The 26,593-nt window shown below is 37.3% G+C and overlaps 1 protein-coding gene across 1 annotated transcript in view; it reads right to left on the reverse strand.

Annotated features, from left to right (window-relative positions):
- The window catches only part of sema6bb (sema domain, transmembrane domain (TM), and cytoplasmic domain, (semaphorin) 6Bb), a 183,217-nt gene that overhangs the window by 23,345 nt on the left and 133,279 nt on the right, over positions 1–26,593 (reverse strand). The window contains exons 14-16 of the mRNA XM_028027955.1: positions 24,278–24,418; positions 20,257–20,334; positions 13,617–13,675 (exon numbers count right to left, since the gene is read on the reverse strand). Of these exons, the coding sequence (XP_027883756.1) occupies positions 13,617–13,675; positions 20,257–20,334; positions 24,278–24,418 (278 nt within the window). The remainder of the gene's footprint in view (positions 1–13,616; positions 13,676–20,256; positions 20,335–24,277; positions 24,419–26,593) is intronic.

Raw genomic sequence — 26,593 nt, forward strand, 5'->3', positions numbered from 1 at the left:
GGGTCATGAGTTGCAACTGTAGGCCACTCTGAGCAGAGCCCAAAACACACAAACTCATTTCAACAAAGTCCTTGAAAACACCCATCTATCAGCAAGGGGCTGCCGCTTGCTGAAGGGTAAGCCAAGCCTCTCGTGTTTTTCAAGGTTCTCTCAGTTGCATGCTGTGCAGAGAAAGTTGTGAAGAGAAAGGAAGGACTCAGAAGAACAGACCAGATGAAAGAGTTGAAGCCTTCAGGAATTCTTGCACCTCACCAAGCTCTCCAAGAGCTCAAGCCACTGCTCTTCTTTTCAGCTTTCTCATAAAAGAAGCCTCTATGCAAGAAACTGCACACACCACAAGGTTCAGAAATATATCAAAGAGCAAAATTAGGTCGATTGCTATAATGTCTTTGAATTTCAGTGAGGGGAAGATCAGGTTTGTCTCGTGAGACTTTCTGAAGCTCATTGGGATGGAAATGAAGGTCAGACCCTTGCAAATGTTTCCACACTGAATATTTTTACATTTTGTCACATTATTACCAACATTTTTCAATGGTCCTTGTTGGGATTTTGTGTGGCAGATCAACAAAGACTAATGCAAAGTAGTAAAGTAGGAAAAAAAAAATTTTTGTTGTTTTTTTTTTCTAAAAATACAAATCTGAAGTGTGATGTGAATTTTGTATTTATCCCCTTAGAGGCAATACCTTTACCTAAAACCATCATTCACTACAATTACATTTGCAAGTCTTTTGGGGAATGTCTCTACCAGCTTTTCACAGCTAGAAGCTTTTTGCCCAATGTATTTTCTTACAAAAAAAAGGTCAAGTTCGGGCAGGCAGGGAGGAGAGTATCTCTGAACATCACTTTAATTTTTCAAATGAAAGATTCTGAATTGGATTTAGGTCAGCACTTTAAGTCATTCCAACACATAATTTAAACATTAGTGTAGATTTTTCCATCATCCAGAACATGACAATACTAAGATCTTACATGCAAGACAACTTGACGACTTCTCTTCTCTTCTGATACAAGGCGAAGGTCGCCTCGTGTCACCATGGGGACGGTGTGTTCAGGGTGATGTGTAATATTACTGTTCTGCCATCAACAGTGTTTTCTGCATGTCAGCCAAACAATTTGATTTTGAGCTCATGTGACCACCTTGTCTTCTTCCATGTGTTTGCTACACCCTTAAACATGGCTTGTAGAAAATTGTAAATGGGACACATTTCATCAGGCCACTGTTTCATAAGGCAATGAAGAAAGTTTCACACTATGCATCCTTTACTTTTCACTTCACATTTATGCAGTGTTTTGTGTTGGTCAATCACAAAAACCTTAATAAACTTTAATAAAGTCTGTGCAACATAAAAAACATGTGGACATTGCAAGAAGTGCGAATGCATTTTCAAGGTACTGTAAGTGAACTTCTGTGGCCTTTCAACACAAACCATTCTGCTTCAGGTCCATCTATCTGTTTTGTTGTGTCTTAGTGAAGTGACAGTTTAGGGAGTCAAGATCAAAAGAAGGTGAAACAGCAAATGTGTTTGAAGAAGGAGCATTTGTTAAGAGGGGAACTCCTCTATACTATTTCTTTTTCATTTCCTCTCCATCTCTGTTGGGTTTCAGGCTAAAGCACAACACATTTATCACCAGCAAACCTAAAACTTTACATCCACAGTTCTTTGGATGTAAATCCAAAGGTTTTGTGTAGGTTTTGTCGGTTCCCTCTCCTAAACCTCAGCACCAGCCTCTCTCCCCAGACCGCAGCAATTAGAGAGGAATTAGATGAGCCCACTGTCGTAAATTTGCCAACTAATTTTCTTTCCTATAGGAAGCCTCCCACACGCATTAAAAACCACACAGCAGAAAGCCAAAATGTGACCTGGCTCTGTGGTGATTGTCACCCGCTCTGAAGTGATGCCACGAGGAATCTCCAGTCTGCTCACACCTCATTGATGTTTCAGTGGACCTCATTTACTGAGTAACTGCATACCCACTGTTCAACCAGTCAAAACACTGCCTTTCTTCAGGAAATATTTTCACAGCACCATAATTGCTTCCATCTGTAGCCACACTGCAGCAATACTAGCTGTGTCATTACAGCCCGGATAGTTCAAACCAAACGGGTGGCAAATGTGTGACTGGAAGGGTTTTAGTGGCAGGCTCAATTGTGATTTATACTCAGTTTTTATTAGCTGAGAGGCAACAAAGATCTGAGGAAAGTGTTGCGATGCTCCCGCTGCTATAGGGTCACACTTCCTAAACACACATCAGCTCCTACTACCAATTAAAGACTGATTTAATACAACTGGGTTAGCAAATTACAGGCCTGTAAAATGTCCCCCCTTACAGATTTCTTTTTTTTGTCTCACTTAGAAGTTTCACATCAATAAACAAATGACTATATCAGACAAAGATGGCCTGAATGAATACTAACCACTTGCGTTCCAATTATTGATTAAGAGACTGTCCATCTTTGACAATGAATGATTAACAGTAAATAACCACATATTTTGGATAACTTAGTTCACTTTCATTGGTTCTTTAAATATAACCTGTTGGGCAACATGAAATAATCTAAGAGGTCTCAAAAAGCAACACATCAGTCCACAATCCATCAGTCTGGTAATGGTTACAAGGTCCCTTTTAAAAGCTGTGGGATTCACGCAAACCAAAGTGAGGAACATTAATCAGCAAGTTTTAGAGGAAGAACATATCTACACTCAAAAGCAGCAGTGGTAGTGTTATGGTTTTTAGCTGTCTTGGTTTTTCAGGATCTACACAATTCTGTCATCGATGGCACCATAATTCTACTCTCAACAAGAAAAATCCTGAATTTGTGACATTAAGCTCAAAGAAACTTGGGTAATGCAGCAGGATGATTATCCAAAAAACACCAGCAAGTTCACCTCTATACAACGAATAAGCAGGTTTTTTGAATGTCAGAGTCTGAACTTGAATCTAATTAGCATGCTGTGGTTTGACCTTAAACGGGCCATTAATCGTCAAAAATTCTCCAATGGTTGATATTCTGTGCAAAGAAAAGTGGGTCGCAGTTACTCCACATTGCTGCAAGTGATTCATTGTTGTAAATACTTTGTGGACAGTTGATGACACCAATTGTGGGCCAACCAGTTGTGAGGTTTAGGGAGCAATTAATTTTTCATGTAGGACCTGGTTGATTTGCAAAGCTTTTTTGTTCACTCAGTTTATCTATGTTTGATATGAAAAGTTCATCAATGATGTGAAACATTTAAGTGTGGAAAAAGGTTTTTAAAAAATGGCACATACATTTTTAACCAAATTTGACAATTTCCTTCAACTACAAATAGCTAAACTACAAAACGGGGAACATGAAGCTCTTTGCCAATGTAGCATTGCAGGATCCCAATAAAAGATTTGCATACACAAATCTATCTTTTATAATTATTATCACCTCAGAGTAAATCAAAAGAGTGAACATGGCAGTGTGACAGAGGAATCAGTCCATGTTTAGGCTGTAACTGATTGGCCTGTCAGCAAAGGTCATGACATGCAAAAGCTGAAGGAAGCCAATCGACATGTTGCGATAACGTGCAGCAAGTGGATCTGACATCCTATATGGTCTGTTGATGGTTGAACCAAAGCTAACTCACTACGATGTAAACAGTTTACGCCACCTGTCACATGCATGTTCACACTTGCTCATCGCTGGTGTGAACACACAAAAAAACAGCTTGGAGGTTTCTGTTAGCAAAGTCGGGACTCCTGAACCATCGGTGACATTAAATCCACTGTGAATAAAAGGTGCAGTTTAAAATACTGGTGACACCGACATGTTTTACTGGTGCATACAAAATTGAAATGGCAATTTTCAGGATTTTTGCACCGTTTCTTTTTCTCTCGTTACAGAAAAGTAATGAGGTCGAGGTTAGGATATCAAGGCCTGGTGTCTATGCAGCACAACACAATCGCCTCGCAAAAAGAAAGTAATCATAGCAAAGTTAATAGCTATGATGAAGATTAGTAGTACGAGGAAGAGGAAATGGGACAAGTTGACTGAAAGGCTGATGATCCATTAGATCAGAGATTCAAAAGACTCACACCCTGTCAATTCAAATCGAAGGTCTTGCTGCAGACAAGGTGGAAGAAATGAAGCTGGTGGAGGAAGACGACTAAAATCAAACAAGGTACTGACTCATAAGTATTTATGTAGGTCAGTTCATTACAGCGTCCTTTTTCTTTGGTCATTTATTTCATACATTTCAGTGTTGAAAACTACACTACTGCTGATCTTTTATTTACACTGCTGTAAGATTGTTAAACTCACCAATTTGGTTGGGCTCTGTTTTCTAATTTTTGTAAGAAGCCACTATGAAATAACTCACATCTATTATCTCTAATTTATAGTGTGCAATGTTATGTACAAAAAAGAATGAGAAGTGTAACTTGATTTTTATTTAAGTTAGAACTGCCAATATTAGCAGATTTTCTGACTCTACATTTGACAAATTATGTAATTTATTGAGCAAACAAATGGTGGATTGTATCAGGTGCTGCTGGGGACATTAATCTGAATTACCTTTCATCTACACATATGAAAATAAACTCTCCCACACATAATACTGAAAATGTAGAATCCAAACAAGCTGACCAACTAATCTGTGCTACATTCAAAAGTGTTCAACACATGAACAGTCCATGCAGAGCCCAGACCTGATTACGGAAAGGGATTAATAGATTAAAAGATTAATATTTTATTAGAAGGAGAAAAACAATGTCAACAGGAGTAAATGAGAATCATAAGGCGTTTCTTTATTTTTTCCGGGTGTAAAAAAAAAGCCCCTTGAAGGGGAAAAAAAGAAATACTAGTTTTGAATTTAGTTTTAGTTTTTATATCCATTTTAAAGGGAACCTGTTAAGCAAAACTGTCTTTTTTATATATTTTTGAACTTCTTGAGTCTTTACTGCTGTAAATAAAACATGGTTTGCCATTTCTGCTTATATTACCTCATTCATAGCCATATGTGCATGTTGGTTTGGACCATAATAATACCAACCAAACATGCTCCCAGTAATTTAAGCGATGCAATAGCCAGAGAGTAACAGACTTACAATACATTATGCACAAACACGCACATAATTGAATCCAGACATTTCACCAAACTTCTCTCTTTCATCAGGACTGTAACTCCCACAACCTTTTGTCTCAACTGGATTTTATGCTTCTAAAGTATTCTCTGATCAAATTAGGTTTAGAGGAAGGGCATGTCTTCTACATCCTAATATCTGGCTGTGTTGGAAAGCGGGGGTAAGGCGAGTTGCTTTAGCGTCCAGTAAATGCATTAGCGTCGCTTGTAACCACAAGTCAATACCCAACTCCCTCAGTTTCCCATTATGTAACTGATCCTTCTCTGTGGTCTTCTGATGCAGCAGAAAGACATTCCTTCAGTGATGTAGTAAAGAACAGCATTGTCATTTTTTTTTGTGAAATATTAAACAAAACTGAATGATGCAACCTTCACAATTTGAAAGAAATAAAGAGAGGTGCAGCAAACGTGGGAGATTAAGAGGAGATGAAGCAGGTGGCTTACACCGACTTGACAAAGTTACAGCCTGGCAGTAGGCCATCTGAGGAGGCCAGTGGCAGTGTTGTGACACAGGAGATGGCGGTGGCACTCGTAGCCCATTTGTCATTGTGCCCTGACTGAATGGTTTTGAAAACAGATGCTGCTCTCGCCTCCCTGCAGCTTTCTTTACTCTTAGAAGTCAGGAGGCAGGTTCCAAAAGCAAACCGTGAGCTTTTCTAAGCTGATCCAAGAGTACAAAAAGTCGTCTGGCTAACAACACAGACATGCTGAGGAAGAGTGTGGCATTTAACTAATTACAGTGCTGTGAAAAACTATTTCCATAGAATTCATATGGTTTTAGTTCTTTTATAAGTCTTAAATTGTCATAAAGATTTTAATATCAAAGATAACCTGAGTGGGGCAAAAAAATCATATGTTTTAACCAACCTTGCTTTGTGTAAAAACGTTATGCCCCAACCCTTTTCACTGGCTGTGACCCCATTGGAGTGTATATATATCACTTAAAATGATTAGTTTCTCTGATTTTACTTTTCATAGATATGTATGTTTCAGTAAAATGAACATTGAGTAAAATGGAGCTCAAAAGCATTAAAAATAGATTTGTAACCCCTAGTGGAGCTTATAGATGTCAATGACTTCTGTTTCTTATTCTTGGGTTTCTTTAAATTGGGGTATGTTGTGCTGCTTTTGTTCTTCAGGTTGAATCAGATAGCTTATGTTCCCCTTAAAAAATTATTATTTGAAAAGTACTCTCAATTTTTTTCATCAAACTTGAACGAAAGAAGACACATTTCAGAAAGAAGATTCAGTTTTCATGGTACCATCAGTAATCTATAATTACATATGAAAACTGAGCAAAAAGTACAAACACACAAATGTGATAAGTGAAAATCTTTCATCCATCCCTCGACTTCCTCGTATTATTTTCTGTAACCTCGCTCTTCCTGTCCGCTCACCACCACGTTTCAATATTCATACATCTTATCACCTGAGCCACTTTCAAACCTCAAAGTTTTCCTTCGTCCTATGATCTCTCAATCTCTTCCTCATTCCTTTTTGCTCTGCCCTTTACTCTTCGATTTGATTTACCCACCCTTCCCTCTCCACTCTTGCTCTTCTCAGCCCCATTCCTTTCCCCTTGCAGCATCACCCTTGAAATCTATTCGCCTGCCATCAGCCAGAAAGGAGATGAAAATCGATTCTCCCTCCAGCAACTGCTTCTCCCTGTTTAAAGCGAGAGGGGAGACAGTTAGCTGGGCTCTAAGTAAGGCCGTCCATCCATCTCCCTTTGTGGTCCGACGACAAGACTGCTCTGAAATCAGTGCAGCCCCGACTGAGATGGCAGAGAAATGAGTAAAAGCAGAGGCACAGGGAAAGCAAACGAGGCAAAACTACATTTTGCAGTAATAGACTTTCAATAAAAAACATAAGTATGAGTTCCAAAACTTAAATATAACCAACCTAACCTCAAGGACTTTATTAAGAAAAACAAGAACTACTTGCCAAAAGAACCTCTGTGATGGAGTTTTATTTTAAAATTTAGCTTAAAACCTTGTGATAATCCTTATCTAAACACTCTAAACTTTCAATATTTGCTGAACGTCAACTGAAAATTAAATCAGTAAGCTTTTTGGAGTCCTTGAAAATAAAATTAATTTCTTGGTCACTATTGTGACCGGTGGGTTTAAATGGGTTAACTCAACTCCTAAACATTCAGTAGTTGAACTCTGTGTTATTTCATATTTTTTAAACCCAAAATGTGACTGTGCACAGCATCCTTCTAAGGCAGGGGTGTCCAAACTTTTTGCAAAGAGGGCCAGATTTGATAAAGTGAAGATGCCCGGGGGCCAATAGTTTGTTCGGACATTTTTTAACTACAAACGTTTTATGCAAATACACACCGTTATAAAACAATTTTCATTGTCACAATTATCTTTATTTTTCAAATGACAAAATAACCAAATATAAGCCACTCAGGCAAATGAGAACAACTCTAAAAACACAAATTCTGCCTTTCATTCATATCTGGAGTCAGATAACATTGAACAAACTGTATGAAATACCTTAAATTTACATGAGTTTAAAAATATCTTTGCCTCAAGAACATTTTAAACAGGAGTTATAAGTAATGCAAAGTTGTCTGTTATTACTAAATCTTAAAACAAGTGAATTTTGCTCTTGTCATTTACAATATCTTTCAGAAAGTAATAGTTTGTCACATCTACAGGTTCATAACATCAACAGTAATAACCAAATCTTACTCAAGAGTTTAATAAAAATAAGTGCCATAAATCCAAGTGCATAAATGTTCTTTTGGCTCTTCACTGCTGATAGTGACAGACGTTGCCGTTCAAAACACTCAGTTTCATGTCCTCAACTCTCAGTGCCACACTGTTACTGCCAGGCAAACATTTTTCTCAAATTCTTGCTTCTTCTCAGGGCAAAATGTTCTCCACCATTTTCATAACACAGTCTTTGATAAATGTACCTCCAGTAAAAGGTTTGCCATGTTTAGCTATTAACATTAACATCGTAGCTTGCTTTGGTGGTATTTTCTTTTGACTCACAGGCCCAAAGAAATTGCTGTTGTGATGCCAGTGCAGCTTGGAGCTGCTTCACTTTTTCAGCACGGTCACTTCCTGTTAGCTTGTTGTATGTGTTAGCATGTTTAGTCTGGTAGTGTCCTTTTACGTTGAAATCCTTAAACAAGGCAACCGTCTCATTACAAATTAGACAAGCACAATTGTCCTGATTTTCAGTGAAGAAGTATTGTAATTCCCATCTCTCTTGAAAGCGGCAGCCTTCACTGTAAACTTGTTTTCTTTGCAGTGGCCATGGCAGAAATGAGTGGAGAGCGGTTCGCTGCACGGAGGCAGAGACTGATAGTATTAAAGTGGTGCTGCCACCATTTGGTGAAAGGAGGAATTACAGTTTCAAGTTTTATGATTTATTTATTCTGTTTCACAGTGCAGGCGGGCCATAAATAATACATTATAAGACCGAAGCTGCGGGCCGTATGAAATCTGACCGCGGGCCGTGATTGGCCCTCGGGCCGGACTTTGGACATGCCTGTTCTAAGGTCACAACGATTTTTTTTGTGCACAGCTTTCAAAATTAGTCAACAGATATTTAAGAAGTTCTCCAAATTTATCGTAGGGTTTTGCATCCTGTACAATGACAGTGAAGGGAGACTCTTGACTGCTGTGATTGCCATTCTGTCTGTGTGATGTGACTATGCTAACTGCGTTGGAAAAGGAAACTCCAGTCATTAAACTTCATGGCACTCAAAGCGAAACACTAAGTTTATTACGTACAGCTTTTTCAGAAAGTCTTCCCCACACCTTTAACATTACCTGGAACCACAGAAATAAAGGAAGACGCCGGTTATCAATGAGTCATAATGGAGTGCGAACATGGAAGCTTTAGGTTAGCATAAAAATATGCTCAGCAGGATGATGTCAGCTCACCTTGAGCTGCCACCGTATGTGTCAAGTGACATTTTTCTTAAAAAAAAAAACAGTTTTAGATGACAGGTAGTTGGAAATCATGTGCATATGTTGACCTGTTAGCTATAAACATATTGAGGCAAACATTTAGAAACCTTGATTCGGGCAAAACGTGCAACAGCCAAAGCAGCCATAGGAGACTGGTGAAATGGGACACAATCCCAATACTAATCTAGATTTATATGAAACTGATTAAATGTTTTGCCTTTGTCCAATTATTGGGTTTTTAATCATATCCACAACATTTATTTCAATAAAATGCATGACTGCGACTTGGTACCTAATCCCTAATCTTTAGGGTTTTGTTTTGTTTTTGTATATTAGTTCCAAGTAGAGTTTTCAAAGGAAGAATAAGTGGATTCAACCAAAGGTTCTCATGTTTATAAATGAAACATCCCACCACATAAAATTTTAATCTGAAGATAAAGGAAGCAAAGCTAAAATAGAAATATAATATTAATCAAATTGATAATGAACAACCTACAGAGCCACCAAGCAAAGATTTTAAAACAAATGTTCGCAGTTTGGATAAATGTATCAAGTAGAAAAATGTTTTAATTGCTTTTATTTTTTACCTAGATTTGCTAAGTGATTAACTTGGGAGACTGATGCTTGTTTTTAGTTGGCTTATTTTATGTTACAAATACTGGGCTTTTGAATAGTGACTGGAAGCCAGAGGGAGAGAACATTTAGTTTGAGAGGCAGACAGAGTCAGTCACAGACGAAAAAAAAAATTCTTGCAAACGGAGGGAAAACGAGTTTGCTGAAATTTTCCAAAAGAGAGATAAACCAGCCAGACTCTGCTTTCATCTGGTGGGTCAAGATACAGACAGGTGAAATGAGCCAAATACAGGAGACATGAAAAATTCAGCAGGAAATATTTCAAAGAGCTTGTGCTAATGTGGACAAATCTGGTGTGAAGGTGTTTACAGGTACAAAGATGCAGAGTATGTGTGTCCTGAATGCATGAAGAACAACCCCGTAATAAATAGGAGCTCAGAGACAGACCCAGAGAGAGAGAGCAGACAGTTTTCAAAGTCTTAGTGGTGTCAGTGACAGTCTGTCATAACAACCTTCTTGAAGCTGTGCCTCTGTCTTCCTCTGACTGAAGATTGTGTGTGCAGTAAAGATCTCAGCCAAACAGAGAGCATTAACAAGAAGAACATGAGCATCCAAGGCGAAGTGTCACATTTAAATTGATATTTGACGTGAAAATGGGTCATAGCCCATGAGATTAAGGTTATTATAATATCTCACAACAACTAAGCAAAAGGTGTTGTGAACAATAGTTCACACTGCTGTAGATTTTTTTCAGTTAAAGCCTTTTTAATGGCTGCAAACTGAGCCTGAATATTCCTCAAACCGAGGTCCAGTGAGCAGAACATCTTTAGGTGTTATTGCTAAAAGACCGGTAGAGAGTAGAGCTCTTCACCTGCTCGTGGGCGTCAAGAAGAGTTTATGTGTTTAAATCTGAAACTAAACAGAAAGAGATATGAGTGCCAGATCTTAGCAGCATGCCCACTTGCTTGTTCTGAGTCAATGATCTGGAAAATTACATCATTTGCACATTGTCTCACCTGCCGATCCACTGTAGACATTTTTTCTTGAGGGCTATGTGAAAATGTTTGCAAGAAGGTCCGTTTGATTCTGTATTTTGGGGCGTTTTTCCTTCACAGGGCCAATTTTTCCAAATTATGAGAATTTATCAGGAAGCTTCCTGTCCTTCAGTTCACAAAATTGTTTTAACTGCTGAGAAACGTTTACTTTTATCGCAGGTGTAACTGCAGAGGATTGACAGGTGTTACTCTCCAGCAGTAAAAACATTGTGTACAGAAAGGAAGGATTTTCACGTTTACATTTGGGATATCAGAACAAGGCTATAAACCCATTACTTTTGATCAGCAACAGAAATGTAAGACCAGGAACCCACAGGTGGAATTTTACAGCAGATATAAAATAATAAGTACACATTCCTTTGTTTTGATCAATTATATCTGCCTCCACTGTCTGAACATTAAGGTTTTCTCACTGTATTTACTGTTTTTCATTAATCTGTTCTTTTAGATCAAGTAAAGATGAAAAGTGGTCCAGGTAGAACCAATAAGCATTTAATTATATGGCAGCCAACTTAAATTATTTAAACTTTTTTTTAACTCTCATGACTTTTTGGCCCATTTGCTAAGACACTACAAGATATTTAGAGAGATGTCTGTCCCATTTTGTTTTAGAAACAAACTTTTAGGTTGAAATAAATAATTTTAAGCACTGTAAAAGCATGTTACAAGAGGGAAACATGTTTTGTTTAATTCTGGGAATCTTCCTATGCTTGTCTGTCCCTAAACAATTATTCTTCTTGAGGTTTTTTTTCATGCTCCACTGCTAGACCTTACAGGTACACAAACACATTCAGCCTTTAAACTGTGCTCTATTTAGTACTGAACAGCTGCTGTGATTAGATTCACAGGATGAAGTTTAGCAACTTTCTACTAAAGTAAGAGTTGTCTTTTCTCGTGTTTCTTAGTCATCTGTTGTGTGTGCATCCTCTCGCGGTTAGATTACACTTACATCGACAAAGTTAAATATGCCACTACTTTTCTGAACTATTGTAACATTTGTATATAAGTATGGAGACTATAATACCACAAGTGTTGATAAATGTTAAAATTTAATTGAAATATGACTTTCTAAAAAATAATACAGTAAATGTATTGAAATGTATTTTGCAAAAGTCTCTATCTCATGAAAAATTTATCAATGAAGATAAGTTTGAGCAGTAAATGTACGCATGTTTACTGTAGTTAAATCTGTGTTGGTTGAAAAAAGAGCTACCCATTGTGAAGAGTGCACTTGCATAGCGACATGCTACAGTAAAAACATGTAAGGTTGCAAATCAAGAATACTGACTGATCCTACCAATGATACTACGGTACAAATTGTAGCAGTTCTGAGTTTATATCTAACAAATTCACCCGTCTTTAAAATTAAATCATAAGTTGCAGTGTCACCATATTATAAAATGTAGAGAATGCTTTTCTAACATAATTATTACATTTTGTTATATATGCAAACTTTGGATGAAACTATAAAAGGAAAAAAAGAGGTTGTTCCAGTGTTGAATTTGTAGAGGACTATGTATACAAATAGCTAAAGCCTAATTACGCTCATCTCCCAGTAATGGCTGTAGTAGTGAAAATACCACAAATCTTAAGAGATAAATAAGTTTTGCATATATATCTGTTTATCTGGAGGTTCATCTGTGTAGAAATTAATGTGTCACATTTTTATCAGAATTAAATGTATTGCTAAAAGCACTGAAACCTTTTATAAGACTATCTGTGTTAGACACAGGGTGAAGACCGTTTGGCAGCTCTTTAGAAGTAAGGCCAACATTTTTATTAATGTTCCTCGCTTGTTTCGTAAAATGAATACACGTGGGCTTAGTGAAGATGAAAAACTAGTCAATTTTCACCACATGCAGACTGAGCGCCGACCCTCGATTACAGGGTTCACCCCCCCCCCCCGTGGTTCAGTGGTCAGCAGATCTGAAGTGAGAGCACAGCATCAAAAGGAGCACCCATCTAAAGCTGGATTAGACTTGTACACGAGCACCCTCTCTGAAATATTTATCTCTCTTTTCTCCAGGAGCATGGCACATAAACTCAGGAAACTTTCACAAGAGATGGATTAATTTGCATGCTTTGGAATTAGCACTAAGATCAAAGAGAGAGGATGTCAGGGGAGCATCCTAAAAACCTCTGCGTATCTACAGCAGAGATTATGCTTTGCTTTAAATCAGCTTCTATTTTCATAATGATGCACAAGAAAGAAAAAAAGGCTGGCGTTTTACATAATTAATTACTTGTAGATAAAGTAGAGCCTGGCACAAAGCAGATACAAACAACAAAATAAAAGCAAAATTGTTCTTTATGCTATAGGACAAACTGAGACCAGAAGGGTGTTATGTTAAATTTTGATGTTTGCTCTGCAGAGAAACAACGCACTACAAGGCACCAAAGAGAACTGGAACTTGTTTTTAAAGTTATTTGTGCATTTTCACACCACATTAGCCAAGTTAAAATTTCCGATAACACTTTATTTGACAGATTGTGGATAAGTCTGTCATGACGCCGTCATGAACATGACATAACATCGTCATGAACATGAGTAAGTCTTCATGAATATTTATGACTGTTGTCATAAAGTGTCATTCGGTAAATCATGAAACTTTTAATGCAAAGTTGACATTATTCAAAATGTCTTTGTTATAACAACTTGTCATTTACCAAGAAATCATGATCTGACATAAATTTACTATAAAAGCTTTACTGATTCAACTTTAAAAATGATGTATATTTATGCTATTAAAGCTAAAGTTTAATCAGTAATACTTTTATAATAAATTTATGTCAGATCATGATTTCCGTCAAATAAAGTGCTACCAAATTTCCTCCTCTTGTCTTTTTGTTTGAACTGAGAAAGTCATGCAAACATCTGGGAAATACATGAAATGCCATTTACCTTCACATGTCTATGTAAACTGACAAAGAATCGGTCCTCTTACCATCGCAGTCACCCAAGTGGGCCACGTTTCCATGTTCAACATCTTGCTCGAATGGCAGTCTGCGGAGGATAAACGGCACACTCATTAATCAGAGAGCACACAAGCACAGCAAGCCAGCCACTGAAACACAGAGCAGATCGCCCCTGATAGGGCTGCACTATCTCAACATTACAGGTAAGGACTGTGGGAATCTTTACAAGCTTTTTTCTTCTGGTTCAATACAAGAAACTCGTTTTCATTTTGAGAAAGTGGATAAAAAATTCATTAAATCATAAAAACAACTAAAGAGGCCCTTGAGGTATCTAATGTTCCCTAATAATTACCATTCCAATTTTAAAGATAACCATTCATGCCTGCAGCTGTGTCCATAATTAAGCTTATTCAAGCTGGATGACAAATATTTCTAGGTCAGCATGCAAGTCTTCACATGAAGTTTTTGGCTCTAAATATAAACTCCCCGTCTTCAAGGATTAAGGAGTCTGTGTTGCTGGCAAATATCAATTTACTTTAAATGCACATAGTCAAACATGCTAGTCTGTTATCTAAACAACAAATACTGTTTAGTCTGCTTCTGTCTGTCTACATGTAGGCCAATAATGTTGCATTTTTACTCCTTGTACATTCTTCCAGGCACAATGACTCATTTTCCAATAATATTCAATGGTTGAAATAGGCATCTGATCACACTGAAGTGAATAGTTTGTCATTTGTATAATATTTTCATTTTTTAAGAATGACAGCATCAGCGAGAATTCTTAAAAAATACAATGCATGAATTAATAAATGATCTGCATATCATTAGGTAAAGTAGGTATTTGCAAAATGTGACCTAATTCTTAGAAAAACCTTACTTGCCAACACAGCAGGTGTTTTTTTAAAGTTGTCCACAAGGTTTGAACACATCTCAGGAGGAATCCTGGCCCACTCCTCTTTGCATAAAGTCTCTAAAAACTTGACGTTTCATGACAACTTTATGAGTTTTATGTGATTCTTTTAAGCCACTTCTTTGTTGCTCTAAAGCCAGTCTGCAAGATTCTGGCTCAGTTAAGAAGATTCCTTTCCAAGACTTTACTGTATATGCCTCCCCTAATAGGGTTGAAGTTATTCTGTGTCTTTAGAAGAAACTGCTCCAAATTGACTGTGGGGAAAATTACTGGGTCATATTCAGCATTTTTTTAATTCTCCAAATAGAAGAACTATGGCAGGAAGCACACACATGTGCACCCCAATAAAACATGGCTGTTGCTCATGTTGCTGTTGCTGAATAAAAAATATCTTAAATGAACAAAATGGTCTTGCACACATGCAGACTCCGCTGGTTGCAACACTTTGCAGTACCAAGCTAAAGTTTCAAACATTTGGCTCTTTATCAGAATATTTAAAAAGCTGCATTTTTAATAACATGTGACAGTCATGTGAGCAAGAAGATTTCAAAAAGTGAATCTGTGAAAACATTACATGACAGGCTTAGTTGCAAGCAGAATTGCTACATGGTAAATATTCTGAGAAAAAAATACCTTAAAAGATAACATACATGTCTATGTACTTGCAAAAATAAAAATGTTCTAGAAAACAAGCTTGAAGCATAACATTTCCAATTGTGTTTTTTCCTGTAGGGACTATGAAAAGTTCATGTCATAATCGGCATTTTTCCTCATCCAAACAGGAAGAGTTGAGTTTTCATAAAATCATTTCATGCAAACCTAAGCTAGGAATCAACATGTTCCTCTATCTCAGAAAGATTTTAATCCATGCAGCTCAGTATGTTTCCAATTCTTACTGGTTCAAACTACCACCACATTATTAACACATTTCTCCTGTTTAACTTTGGGCTGATTCCTCAACTTTCTCCAGATCATCTTCACCCATGAGCCAAGATCTTGAATGGAGCTCAAAGGCAGAGAGTGCCCGATGGTCATTTAATATTTCTACAGTCCCTGAATGAATGAAACAGCAGCTGTTGCTGATGGTTCTGGACAACATTCCACCCTCCTTTGGATTTACTTTTTGTTCCCGACATCCTTTGAAAGCTCTTTGTTATTTCTGAGGCTTGGACCGTGAGAATCTCATGATTTTGAGGACAGGTGTGTTTTATACACACAGCCACTTGAGGTCATGAGTGTCTTTATTTGGTTGATAGAACCAATCTGTTGGAGCCAGAACTTAGGTTGTGTTTCTGGTGATCAAATTGTTCTTTATCTCAATGGCATGCAACTAATTTTTTAGCTCTTACATTATGTGTTTTTTTTTCCCTTTTTTACAATTTTGGTTGATATTCTCTCTCTACATTGAAACCAAACTACTTGCTGTTCAAGCAGGAGGTCAACATCCATGACTATTTAAGATTCATAAAAATCTAGAATATTGTCAAATTATTCAAATGTTACTCAAAAAAAAAAAAAACACTTTTAATTGTGAGCCTTTTTCAATAATCTCACAATAAAATGTAACTTATAGTATTTCTGCAACTAATTTCCTATTTGGGCAACAGGGAGAGCAGAAAACTCAACACTATATAAGTTACAACGAAGCGAGGAAGTCCAGAGGAAATGAGAGCAGCTCGGCACAGGCCAGGTGCTCTCAAAGAAAAACACAACTGCTTTTGGTTACGGCTCGTGTCAGGGGAACAGCTCCACATTGCAACGCGCAGAGACAAACGAGACTGTGTGGTTTAGTCTGAGCACAATGTACTTGCCTGCAGGCTTCATTTAGAGCAGAGCTCATTTAATGAAATTCATGTGAAAGAAAAAGTTATTGTTTAGTGATTTAAGTGGAACATATGTGAAAGTTCTGCTTTGGCAATTATTCAAGAGCAAAATAAAACATGCTGCATCCTGTAAAACTATATAATGCTCCTCGAGCTTTTCCCATTTGTTCAAATAAGAGTCACAAGCTTCAGATTATTTAATGGGGATTTTATGTTACAACCCCCCAAAAAATGGTGCAGAATTGGAAGGAAAATTATGCAAGGTTTTCTAACTTTTTACTGAACAAAATATTTAAAAAGAAAGTTTAGGCGAATGGCTGTATTTTTGTAGATGTTAAACTCTTATGTTGTTGCTCTATAACTTTCAGCTGCTTTGAACATCTCTACAATTTTATGTCTGACCTTTAAAAACAATTACTTCAACAGGATTTTAATTAGGGTTATCAAACTGAAAAGGATTGGTCACAGTTTTCCAAATTTTATTTCTAAACCGTTATCTTCCAATTTATATAAATGAGCTGCTTTGTGTTGGTCTGTTGCATAAAACTAAATAGAATATATGGGTTCTGAGACTGCATTGTGACAAAAAGGGGAAAGTTTAGTGTATGATTACTTTTGCAAGACGCTGTACCTGAACTGTTTGATGATTAGTAATCAATGTAAACAACCATAACAATGCAGTATTATCATCACACACAAATACCACTGAAAAAAACATTGCAAACAAATGTCTAAACAGATTTCACTTTAGACTTTGGTCTAGAAAAGAAGCAGCTAGGCAGGAGTATCAGAATGACCTTTGAAATTGGTTTGAAATGCCATTCTGATTAGTTTTCTACAGATACTTCTGGTTCCTACGCTTCAGCTGCAAAACAAAGTGTGCAACACACAGTGACATTTAAAAATCAAAAGTGACAAAAGTATTGAGCAGAATTCAGGCTTTATAGAGAAGAATCAGCAGAAAAGGGGCTTCAATTTGTCAGGTGAAGCTGAAAGGAAGAATATCAACAGAGCGTCTCAAACAAAACAATGAGGTGAGTTGCAAACAACATTACACAAAGTCTGTACTAAGATTTAAACACAATCTGATTTGTCTGCAGTCTGAGTGGTGATTACAGTACCTTTCCCTCTAACATTCACAATAAAGCATGATTGAAGGATATAGGGGGGTATGTTCAGATTCTTCCTTAGTGGTAGATGGGGTCGTCGATAACATTCTGTAATTGCATTAAATCTAAGCCTCGGGCAACAGACCATCAAGTTGGCTTTCATAAAGACCAAAAACAGGAAGGAGCAGTGGACCTGACGTTGTCCAAAGCCTGAGCAGTGGTTCACTGTGGAGTTTAGCAGCAGGAACAATGTCTTGGCACGAGTTAATATAATTCATGGCAAGAGTGCATTCCCCCAAATCTTAAACATATGTCTTAATAACTTTTCATATTTCAGAATTTCTTTTACCTTCAATGCATAATTGGTGAAAATCCTAACGTTGCACTTTCCTATACAATCTAGATTATGACATTTCTTTCAAGATGTCAGATTGTTGTTTTGTTTCTGGCTCCATGGAAAGCAAATATATTAACCGCACACAACATCTAAGGAATGAGAGCAGATGAGACTACTAGATTGCCTTTGAAAGTTTGATTTTACAATTGGAAAACCTTGCTGTACAGTAACTATTTGGCCTTTTAATGCCACTGAAATACATTGATAAATGAGTTTAAAAATGCGGTAGACGCATGACAGATATCATAACAAAGAATAATGTCTTGAGTTCAGCTGGCCGCCTCATACTCTCTGCTAGACTACATATAGACTGACAATGTTGCTTTTTTACATCTTGTACATTTGTCCAGGTACACTACTTCATCATTCAAAGCCTTCAAAATAAGATATAATAAAGACCACATGATTTCCATGGCACATGCTGTTGAAAGTGTTGCAACATGGTGTCCAAAGCTGAGGTGCTGATTACCTTTATTGCATTCCGACAAAAGAAAAATAATATATCAAGTAATTATTATAATTTCCGGACAGAACATCTGTATACTTTTACTTTGCACCATATTTAAAAGTATAAGTGTGCTGGCAGGAGAACATAGATGTTAAAAATTCAAGCTGAAAAGGATCATGAACGTCATGAAAGGTACACTTTCCTTCAACAAAAGTGGAACAAATTGGAAAGTACTCTTCAGTCAGACATTCACATTAGGTCCTCAAGGACATGAATGTCGATTTATTTTCCCCTTTTCTTAAGACTTTGTGACATTAGGGGCCTTTGATCATGGCAATCAGAAAGAGAGAAAAGGGGAGTAAGGATCCCAAGATGGAGAACCGCATACCAGATGACTTTACTGGTGATCAGGCTCTGTATATGGGATGCACACATTGCCATTATTCCACGAGTCACTACATGCCTGTGGTGACTCGTTATCGGTCAAGCACACCACCTCATTTCTTTTTATATCGGATGCAACAAGTTTGATGTTACAATTTCAACTCATTCACATGCTCAAAATAAGATGCATAGGCTTAATGACATACATGTATCTTTCACTATTACAGTGTTTGGATAAATCCTCTTTCGTAAGTCCCACTGCACGACCCACTAACTAGCCAAGTAGTAAGTCCAAGTTCTTGTACTTCACCTCACATAAAACATTCAGCATTTTGAAACTTGTACAGAAATGATAGTTCCAGCAAGGCAGTGCTCCCAACCACACATCAAACCACTTTTGAAATGGATAAAGCTGGCTAACATAAAGTTTCTCCAAATACTCTGGTGCCATTGAAAATAAATGACCTATGCTTAAAAGCTGAGGAAAAGAAGTACAAGTTTAAATAATGTATACCAATTCTTTAAAGAATAATGTTAAATTTGGCCAGAATTGTGCTAAAACATTGCAGATTAATAGTTCAAATAAATCATTAGAAGCACGTAGCCTGATATGACATTCATGTCAATGGTATGTTAATGGTAAACGTCTGACAGAACCTGTGTACCATATTACATACTTAGTTTGATTTTATGCTAGAATCAAGAAAGCACAATTATAAAAGTACAAATGAATTCATAAAGCTAATGGTTTTAAAATTACTATTAAAAATACAAAGCTTCCTTGGTGGTTTTCCATATCACAATCTCTAGTCGCATGATACTGTCTGAAGATGACTACCTGAGAAAGGTTGCATTATTCCACAAAAAGGAACTTCTCAGAAACTCGATATGTATTCGATTGCAAAGTTGACCGCCCTTGGTAAATCTAATCAAGACAAACACAGAAGCCTTTAATAGTATAAGCAGCCTACCCGAGGTGGTATTTAAGGCCTATGTTGTCTGTTCAGCTGGCACTACACTTGTGTTGGAAAGTCTAACTCAATAAGCAGCTTGATCTATGAGAGATTTGATTTCAGTGGAGGGAAACGATCAAGACTGGAGGTGAGCCGTGAAGACAGACAAGTGCAGCAGGAACAGCGACGGGTCTCACTCTAGTATACAAACCCGACATCTCTGACACCTACGCAATGTTTTGTGACAGCTCAATAGGTAAACACAAAAAAAAACAACATTTAGGATGAGCCATAAGTACACTAAAATAAGACTATGTCATAGATGAGACAGGGAGAAAAAAAAATTACTTTAAAGACTAGAATCAAATGTAAAACTCCCAGTGTGGATAAATAATGCATGAAATATCTCTAAGGGTGCCAGTTCTGCTCTCAGAAGGCAGAAATAACCACAGGATGACTAATAATGAAATAAATTGACACAAAAACAAATCTTTAGAATCAAAGGGAAAGAAAAGAGAAAGTGGTAATAAACCATGTACAACTTCAAAAGAGGATAAAGAAATGGTGTCACAGAGCAGACAGGAAATAGAAGTATTTGGAGTGTTTGCATGGATGTGTAGCCACAAAGGAAAAGCGTCCCACCTGGTTCCAGGTCTGAGAAAGGAGCAGGTGCTTCCTCTTGTCCACCCGCAGTATGGATCCCTGGAGGCGATGCAGTTCCTGAAGGAAAGGCGGAGGAAAATTAATTACCTCAACCTCAAAGATTAAACTGGGTTCCCTTAAGGAGGCCTCAAAGTTAGTCTCTGATCTACTTGATGAGAGCAACTTAAAGGGATAGTCATCTCAAACATGAAGGCTCACAGTTCACTAATTAGTGTAGTTAGTACAACATTTTTACTTATAGGGATAACATCATATTTATATACACTTCATTGAAAACGCATATATGCTTTTCTTCTCTGCAATATAAAATTAAAGTGTCTTCTCTTTAAGGTCAGTTAAAAATACAAACCTGTTTTATGTATTTGCCTACAAAAAACATCAAATACAATCATTCAATTTTAACATTTTGGTGAAAAAGTTAGTTTCAGGGTAACCAAAGCTATAAAGGACACTTATGTGTTTGAAAGACTAATAAAGAACAATAAATAACTGTTCTATTGCTACGGACAGAGGCTCCATTAAGTTAAACATGGATTTATATTTGGCTTTGATTGGTTTTGGTTTAAAACTGAAACGTTTCCCAACTGTCAATCAGGCCGTCATCCAGTGAAAATGAATGTAACCTGAGTCAGCAATACCTGGTTGGCCTTTCAGCAATATTTGAATAGATTTCTTCACAAAGCAGAAAAAGGCTCTCACAGCTCTCTATGCTGCACAAATGCAGTAGAGATGCTGACTGCCACTAAATTCTCCATCTACAGCCTGTAGAGGACATTTTAAGTGTACTGCTAAGGTTACAATGTTTATTATGACAATAAACCATAAGTAATAAGCAATACTTTAATGACGTAAATAAAAAAGTGCAGTATTTTATTGCTGGAAAAGTTTTTAATGGCAGTGTTATAAGTTTAAAATAACAAAACAGCGAGTACACAATCATCTTCGCAAAATCGTTTCCACCTCCAAAGGAAATCTGGACGTTTGCCATGGGTCAGTGTTTTTAGTGTTTTTATTTTCACAGTAAATCCAGCTGGCTGAGTAATCCTGTGTTTATGTTTGTCTCTTTCCTAATGATGGAGATGTTGATCTAAATACCTACAGATTCTCATGGGTTTTGTTTCCCCCCCAAAAAAGTTCCCACAACCAGAACATCTGAGTTTGTCATTCTCCCTTTCCTGTCCTTTCAGCCTCTAGCACTGAATCTGGGAGTTTTGTCCCTTGTTAAAAGGGAACTGAATGACTTATAACTACTTGATTCAATTGCTTTGCTCCTTTAAACAATCCACCAAGTCGAATTAAAATCAATTAAACCTAACTACATTATTTTGTAATTTCATTGCATTTTTTTTAGATTATTTATGTAAGGTTTAGTGTTGCGCATCCACAAACACTGAAGACGTCAAGGCTTCAATCAAATCTGATCCATTATGCTTGACCATATTTGGGCTTTTAAATACAAAGAATATTTTTCAATGTTTGACATACAAACACAAAAAGTAAAAACATTCCACCCTGCAGTACAGTACATCAAATGCCACAAGCAGCATTTAGTAGTGATGAGAAACCAAATTTTCCTGGTAACAGTAACCACTGCCCAATAAAATTGTTTGAAAAACTAATATTCTCTCTTGTAAAGTATTGCAGAGTGGATTACAGGCCAGTCACTAATTATAAAACATTTAAATCCTCTGATGTTAATCTATACTAACATTCTGTGGACCTCAAATAGGTCAGACTGTAAAAGTCTAAATTGCATGTTCTGTGCGGGCTCAACTTCTTCTAAATACTGAAAAAAGGTTTAACTGAACAATTACAACTTAATTGAGAGGGCGCTAAAGAAATACTTAAAATCACGGCTCACGGGTTAAAAAAAAAAAATTGAGCATGAACCGCTGAAACGTGACTAAAAAATCCTGAACCTACTCATGCACAAAAAAAGAACCCTGATACGCAAATATAATAAGCACACATGCTAAACACACCTCAGGGAGCATACGAGTGGTTTCCAAATGTGGTCTGGATTACACGCCTGCATGACTCACCTGCTCCAGTGAACACATGTGCTGCTGGGGTGTGCACTGGTTTGTGTTAGTGTGGTTGGAGGACCCCAGCGGGCCGCAGCCACAGGTCTCGTGAAGAGAGGAGTGTTTCCTGTGTTGCTCTGATTGCATGGGTGTAAGCAGGTGGAACGTCTTTACATCGCATTTATGCATCTTGTGTATTAAGAGTGAAATTAACCATAACAAAAGAAAGCTGTCCAAATGGCCTGGGTCAATCATTTTGGGTTTTCCTCTTGATTACACGTCATGTTTTGAGCATAGTGGTTAAAAGAAAAAAGAAAACTATCAATTTAAAAAAACTCATAACAGTCATGCCACTAATAAATGAAAAGGTGAACTTCTCCATATTTTCCAAAATCACCATTTTTTTCCTTTGAGTTGTTTATGACTTCCTTTGAATAATTAATGTTTCAACACATTATTGAACTTTAATGACTGTCAGAAGAAAGTTGGGCATGATCAGAGAAGAGTGCCAATCGTTTTACCTTTTTGTTGTTTTGATGTTGTTCATTAAAATAGAAGTAAAGCATTGGAAGCTACACTCAAAATAGCATAGGCTAGCATTGTGTAGCAGTGTAGCATAAAGTGCAGAAAAATAAGACGACTTTAGTTTTAGTTGCAATCATCTTACAAATATGAGCACAGTCAAAAAAATGTGTTTGGACAATTTTAAGGAAGGCTGTGATTTAGTAACTTGTGAAAGATAAACTCATTTTCCATGACAGCTCTCTGATTGTGTATACATCGTAATGCCAATGCTGATTTGAAGAGCAGCAGAGGAAGTTCTTCTGTGTCTGATAATTATTAGTAAGTTCTGCTCAAACGTAGCTGTGACTAAGCTCAGGATTTCTCAAGAAAACCCCTGTATTAAAGTCTTTTACTGCATGAATCTTGACTGATTTATTCATGAACATTTTTGCAAACAAAAAAAAACACAAGATCATAAACAGATGTTATATTAATGTAAACTATAACTGCTCCAGTGTAATTGCATACAGGAACCAGGAAATTATAATTTTTTAACATCAAGTGATCAGAGGAAATGGAATCAGATTCATCTTCCAAGTCATGCCTTAGACTTAGACTGCAGCTATTTACAGAAATACAAGCAACTCTTTACATTTCCCCAAAATTCCTTTGAACATGGCTGAATAAAATTTTGCCTTGTTTTGCTATGGTATTATGTGAAGAGAGATAATGAGTGATAATGTCATGCCTGAAGTTTTTGTTTCTCTGATTAAAACGGCTAACGCCACACAACCCCAATTGCAAACGATAAAACTGAAGAGTTGTGATTTGGGAGAGTAGTGTTTGTTACGAAAATACATTTTCAGACTATAGCTCTGTGGTAATCGTCAGTGATCTTTTGTTGAGATGGGTCACTTTAAAAAACCTTTTGGTTTTTAAATCCTCTACTGTTCATTACTTCTGCTGAACACTGTGAAGGGAGTCAAAAAACCATTAAGAAATATGATTGTGGTACGGCCATGGTCACCAAACTTATCAATCACTCAATCAATCCACTCTACTATTTGCCAGTAAAGAACATCTAAAGCCACACCTGCAACTTGCCCTTCAATCATTTTTGCACCAAAATCTCAATATTATTGGGATAAAACACATCCAATGGGTCTTAAAAGTTTCAAAACTAAAAGCCTTTATTGAATATTTTACAATCCCACCACCTCAATCATTTAAATGGGACTCAATTCAGTTTTCAGAAATAATTAGGTATTATTCCTTTTATTAAGACCAGAGATTATTTCAAGCTGAGCTTCTCTCTTACTGCAGCACAGTTCGTCTGCTGCAGCTAACAAAGCTCTACTTTTCACCCTCCTTAAAGACAAATGTTGGATGGTCCCTCCAAGGTCACCAACTTTCGTTTTCTACCTCACTGCCCATTTAAGGTATGGTTTGGGCTTTATGCTTCGCAAGCTTACTTCATGCATCGGGAATAGAGCTGGCATCGGGCCACCGGCACTCTGACCACACAGGAGGGAAAAGCAAGGAGCAGTGTGTGGCTCGCCCGGTCCAGAGTGAGAGACAGCAGCTGCCTGGCTTGCATAGAGTCCTCAGCACACCTGCATCACAGAAACGGGCAGAAACACACAAAACAAAAAGAATTTGCATTAGCCAATTTCAATTACTAGCTCGCGACCACGCATTATACCCCTGACCTTGATCTGAGCATAGCAACAGGGCAAAAATGTCTCTCTTGACTCATTGTGAAACACAAACAAGCCAAAAGTGCTCTATAAATAAAAAAAACTGTAATAAAAGCGAGAGCGACAAGTGCCTGATGTTAAAATGCCAACCCAAACAGGCTGATTGTGGAACTTCAAGGGGTCGACTGGCCTTCAAAAACAGCGGCCAGGATCCAAATCACCTCTAATTGGCACTTAGAGTCACAAGAGCTGGCAACAACCTGCCTTCATGCAGCAGATTTACACCATATTATGCACATGTGCATCCATGCATTAGTTATATCTAGACAGTTTATGGTAATAAGATTGTGGATGGCCCACAGTCATTAAGAAGAATATATCATTCTGCTAAGGCCAAGTTGTGAGTCATTCTTCACAGCCAGAATCATGAAATGCAGGGAAATGAGGAGGGAGAGAAAAAGTAAAGAAGCCTTGAGCAAAGAGACATTAAAGAAGTAAGATCAGGTGAGGGAAGTAAATAGCAGGACATGCATGGTGCACTTGAGAATATAGATCTGTCTGACAGCAGACTTTAGGAAGGTTGCAGTATACCTAAAACATGTTACCTTTGTAGAGGAAGCCAGTGTGTTTGGGTCAAAAAATTGAACTAGCACCTAAAATTAAGTCAAAGTGTCATTTTATGCTTTTATTTTTATCTGTCATTGTGTCTTTAAATGGGTAATGGCTCTGTTTTGGAAAACAGCATCTCAAAAGTTTTTGCTCTTTTTGTGGTAAACTTGCAATTAGTAATGGCAAGTGACATTTTGTGTAATCTGGGGCTTATCACATGTTTTCCTATTTTTAAGAGATGCACAGAGAAATTGACTTTTGATTGGAATGGGAAGATTTTCAGCTTGCTCAGCCTTTAACAATGATCAGTGGGTTGGAAACTCAGAAATCCTATCTTTTTTCCTATCAGTGCTCTGACAATTTAACGGTTTGTGAAATTGGCAAAGGAAAGACTGACCTGGAGCCGACTACAGCAGAATACTTGGGAGGCTCAATGTGTACCAACAAAGTTCTCTTTCTTAGCTTTTTAAGCTTTCAACCTCCTAAATGCTGAAGTTTTGAAGATCTGGAAATCTTTTGGAAATAATCTTTTAAATAAAACTGAGTATCTTTACTCTTTAAGAAAAAAACATGAAAACTGTTGCTGTTTACAGTTTGTGATGCTAAACTTCTTAATCGTTAATAGAAGGTGTGAAAATATTTTTAAATGACTGTCACTCCAAATCCTTTGTCTTTTTAAAAAAAAGCAAAAGATGATGATCGTCCTGTCTTAAAAGGGGCATCTCTCTAGTAGTCTAGGAAAAAACAACAACATTTTGACCAAATCTAAGCAGCTAAAGTTAATATTAGCAGGTCAAAGCTTGAAAACCAGAGATCTCAAATCTCTTGTGAATCTCTAGAGGTCTTTTGTTTCAGTTTTTGATGAACAGGTTAGGGTGATGAAGGCCTGGAGGAAGATGCAGCTGTAGTCTGATTAGACTGACGCCTGCTGTGATAGCTGGACTGTCAGCAACCTCCCGGTGAGCTCACCATGCACACCAAATTATTCCTAACACACTGGCTCCAGGCCTCACCAGCTTATTTGTCAAACTGTCTCCCTCACATTTCTCTACCAATCACTGCCCTTCATTTTGTCAAATTTGTGACAGAAATCACAAGCATGAGTTAAAAGAGATGAGAAAGGAGTCAAAGAAAAAAAAAAAGTCTGTTTTTAGCCAGTCAGTTCAAGAAATATTCCCAATTACCACAACAGAAATTGTTTAGAAACATCTACTTTCTTTTTAAATGCCTCTAATTATCCTTAGTGAAAGATAATCACCATCCAAAGCTGCATGCATCTGTGTGACAATTATCCCCTCTCCCCACTGGAACGCTGCATTTCAGCAAAGAACAAAACACAAAAAGGAGTGAAAAGAAAATGCATCTAGTGTTCACTACGTAATGATCTAGATCAAGTGAAGTCTCAAAGCTGTGCGCCTTGTGCAAAATGCTAATTACAGAAGCACAAGAGGCCCTGTTCAATCCAGTCTTTTGTTAAGATGC

This window comes from Xiphophorus couchianus, chromosome 9, assembly GCF_001444195.1.
Source record: "Xiphophorus couchianus chromosome 9, X_couchianus-1.0, whole genome shotgun sequence".
NCBI lineage: Eukaryota > Metazoa > Chordata > Actinopteri > Cyprinodontiformes > Poeciliidae > Xiphophorus > Xiphophorus couchianus.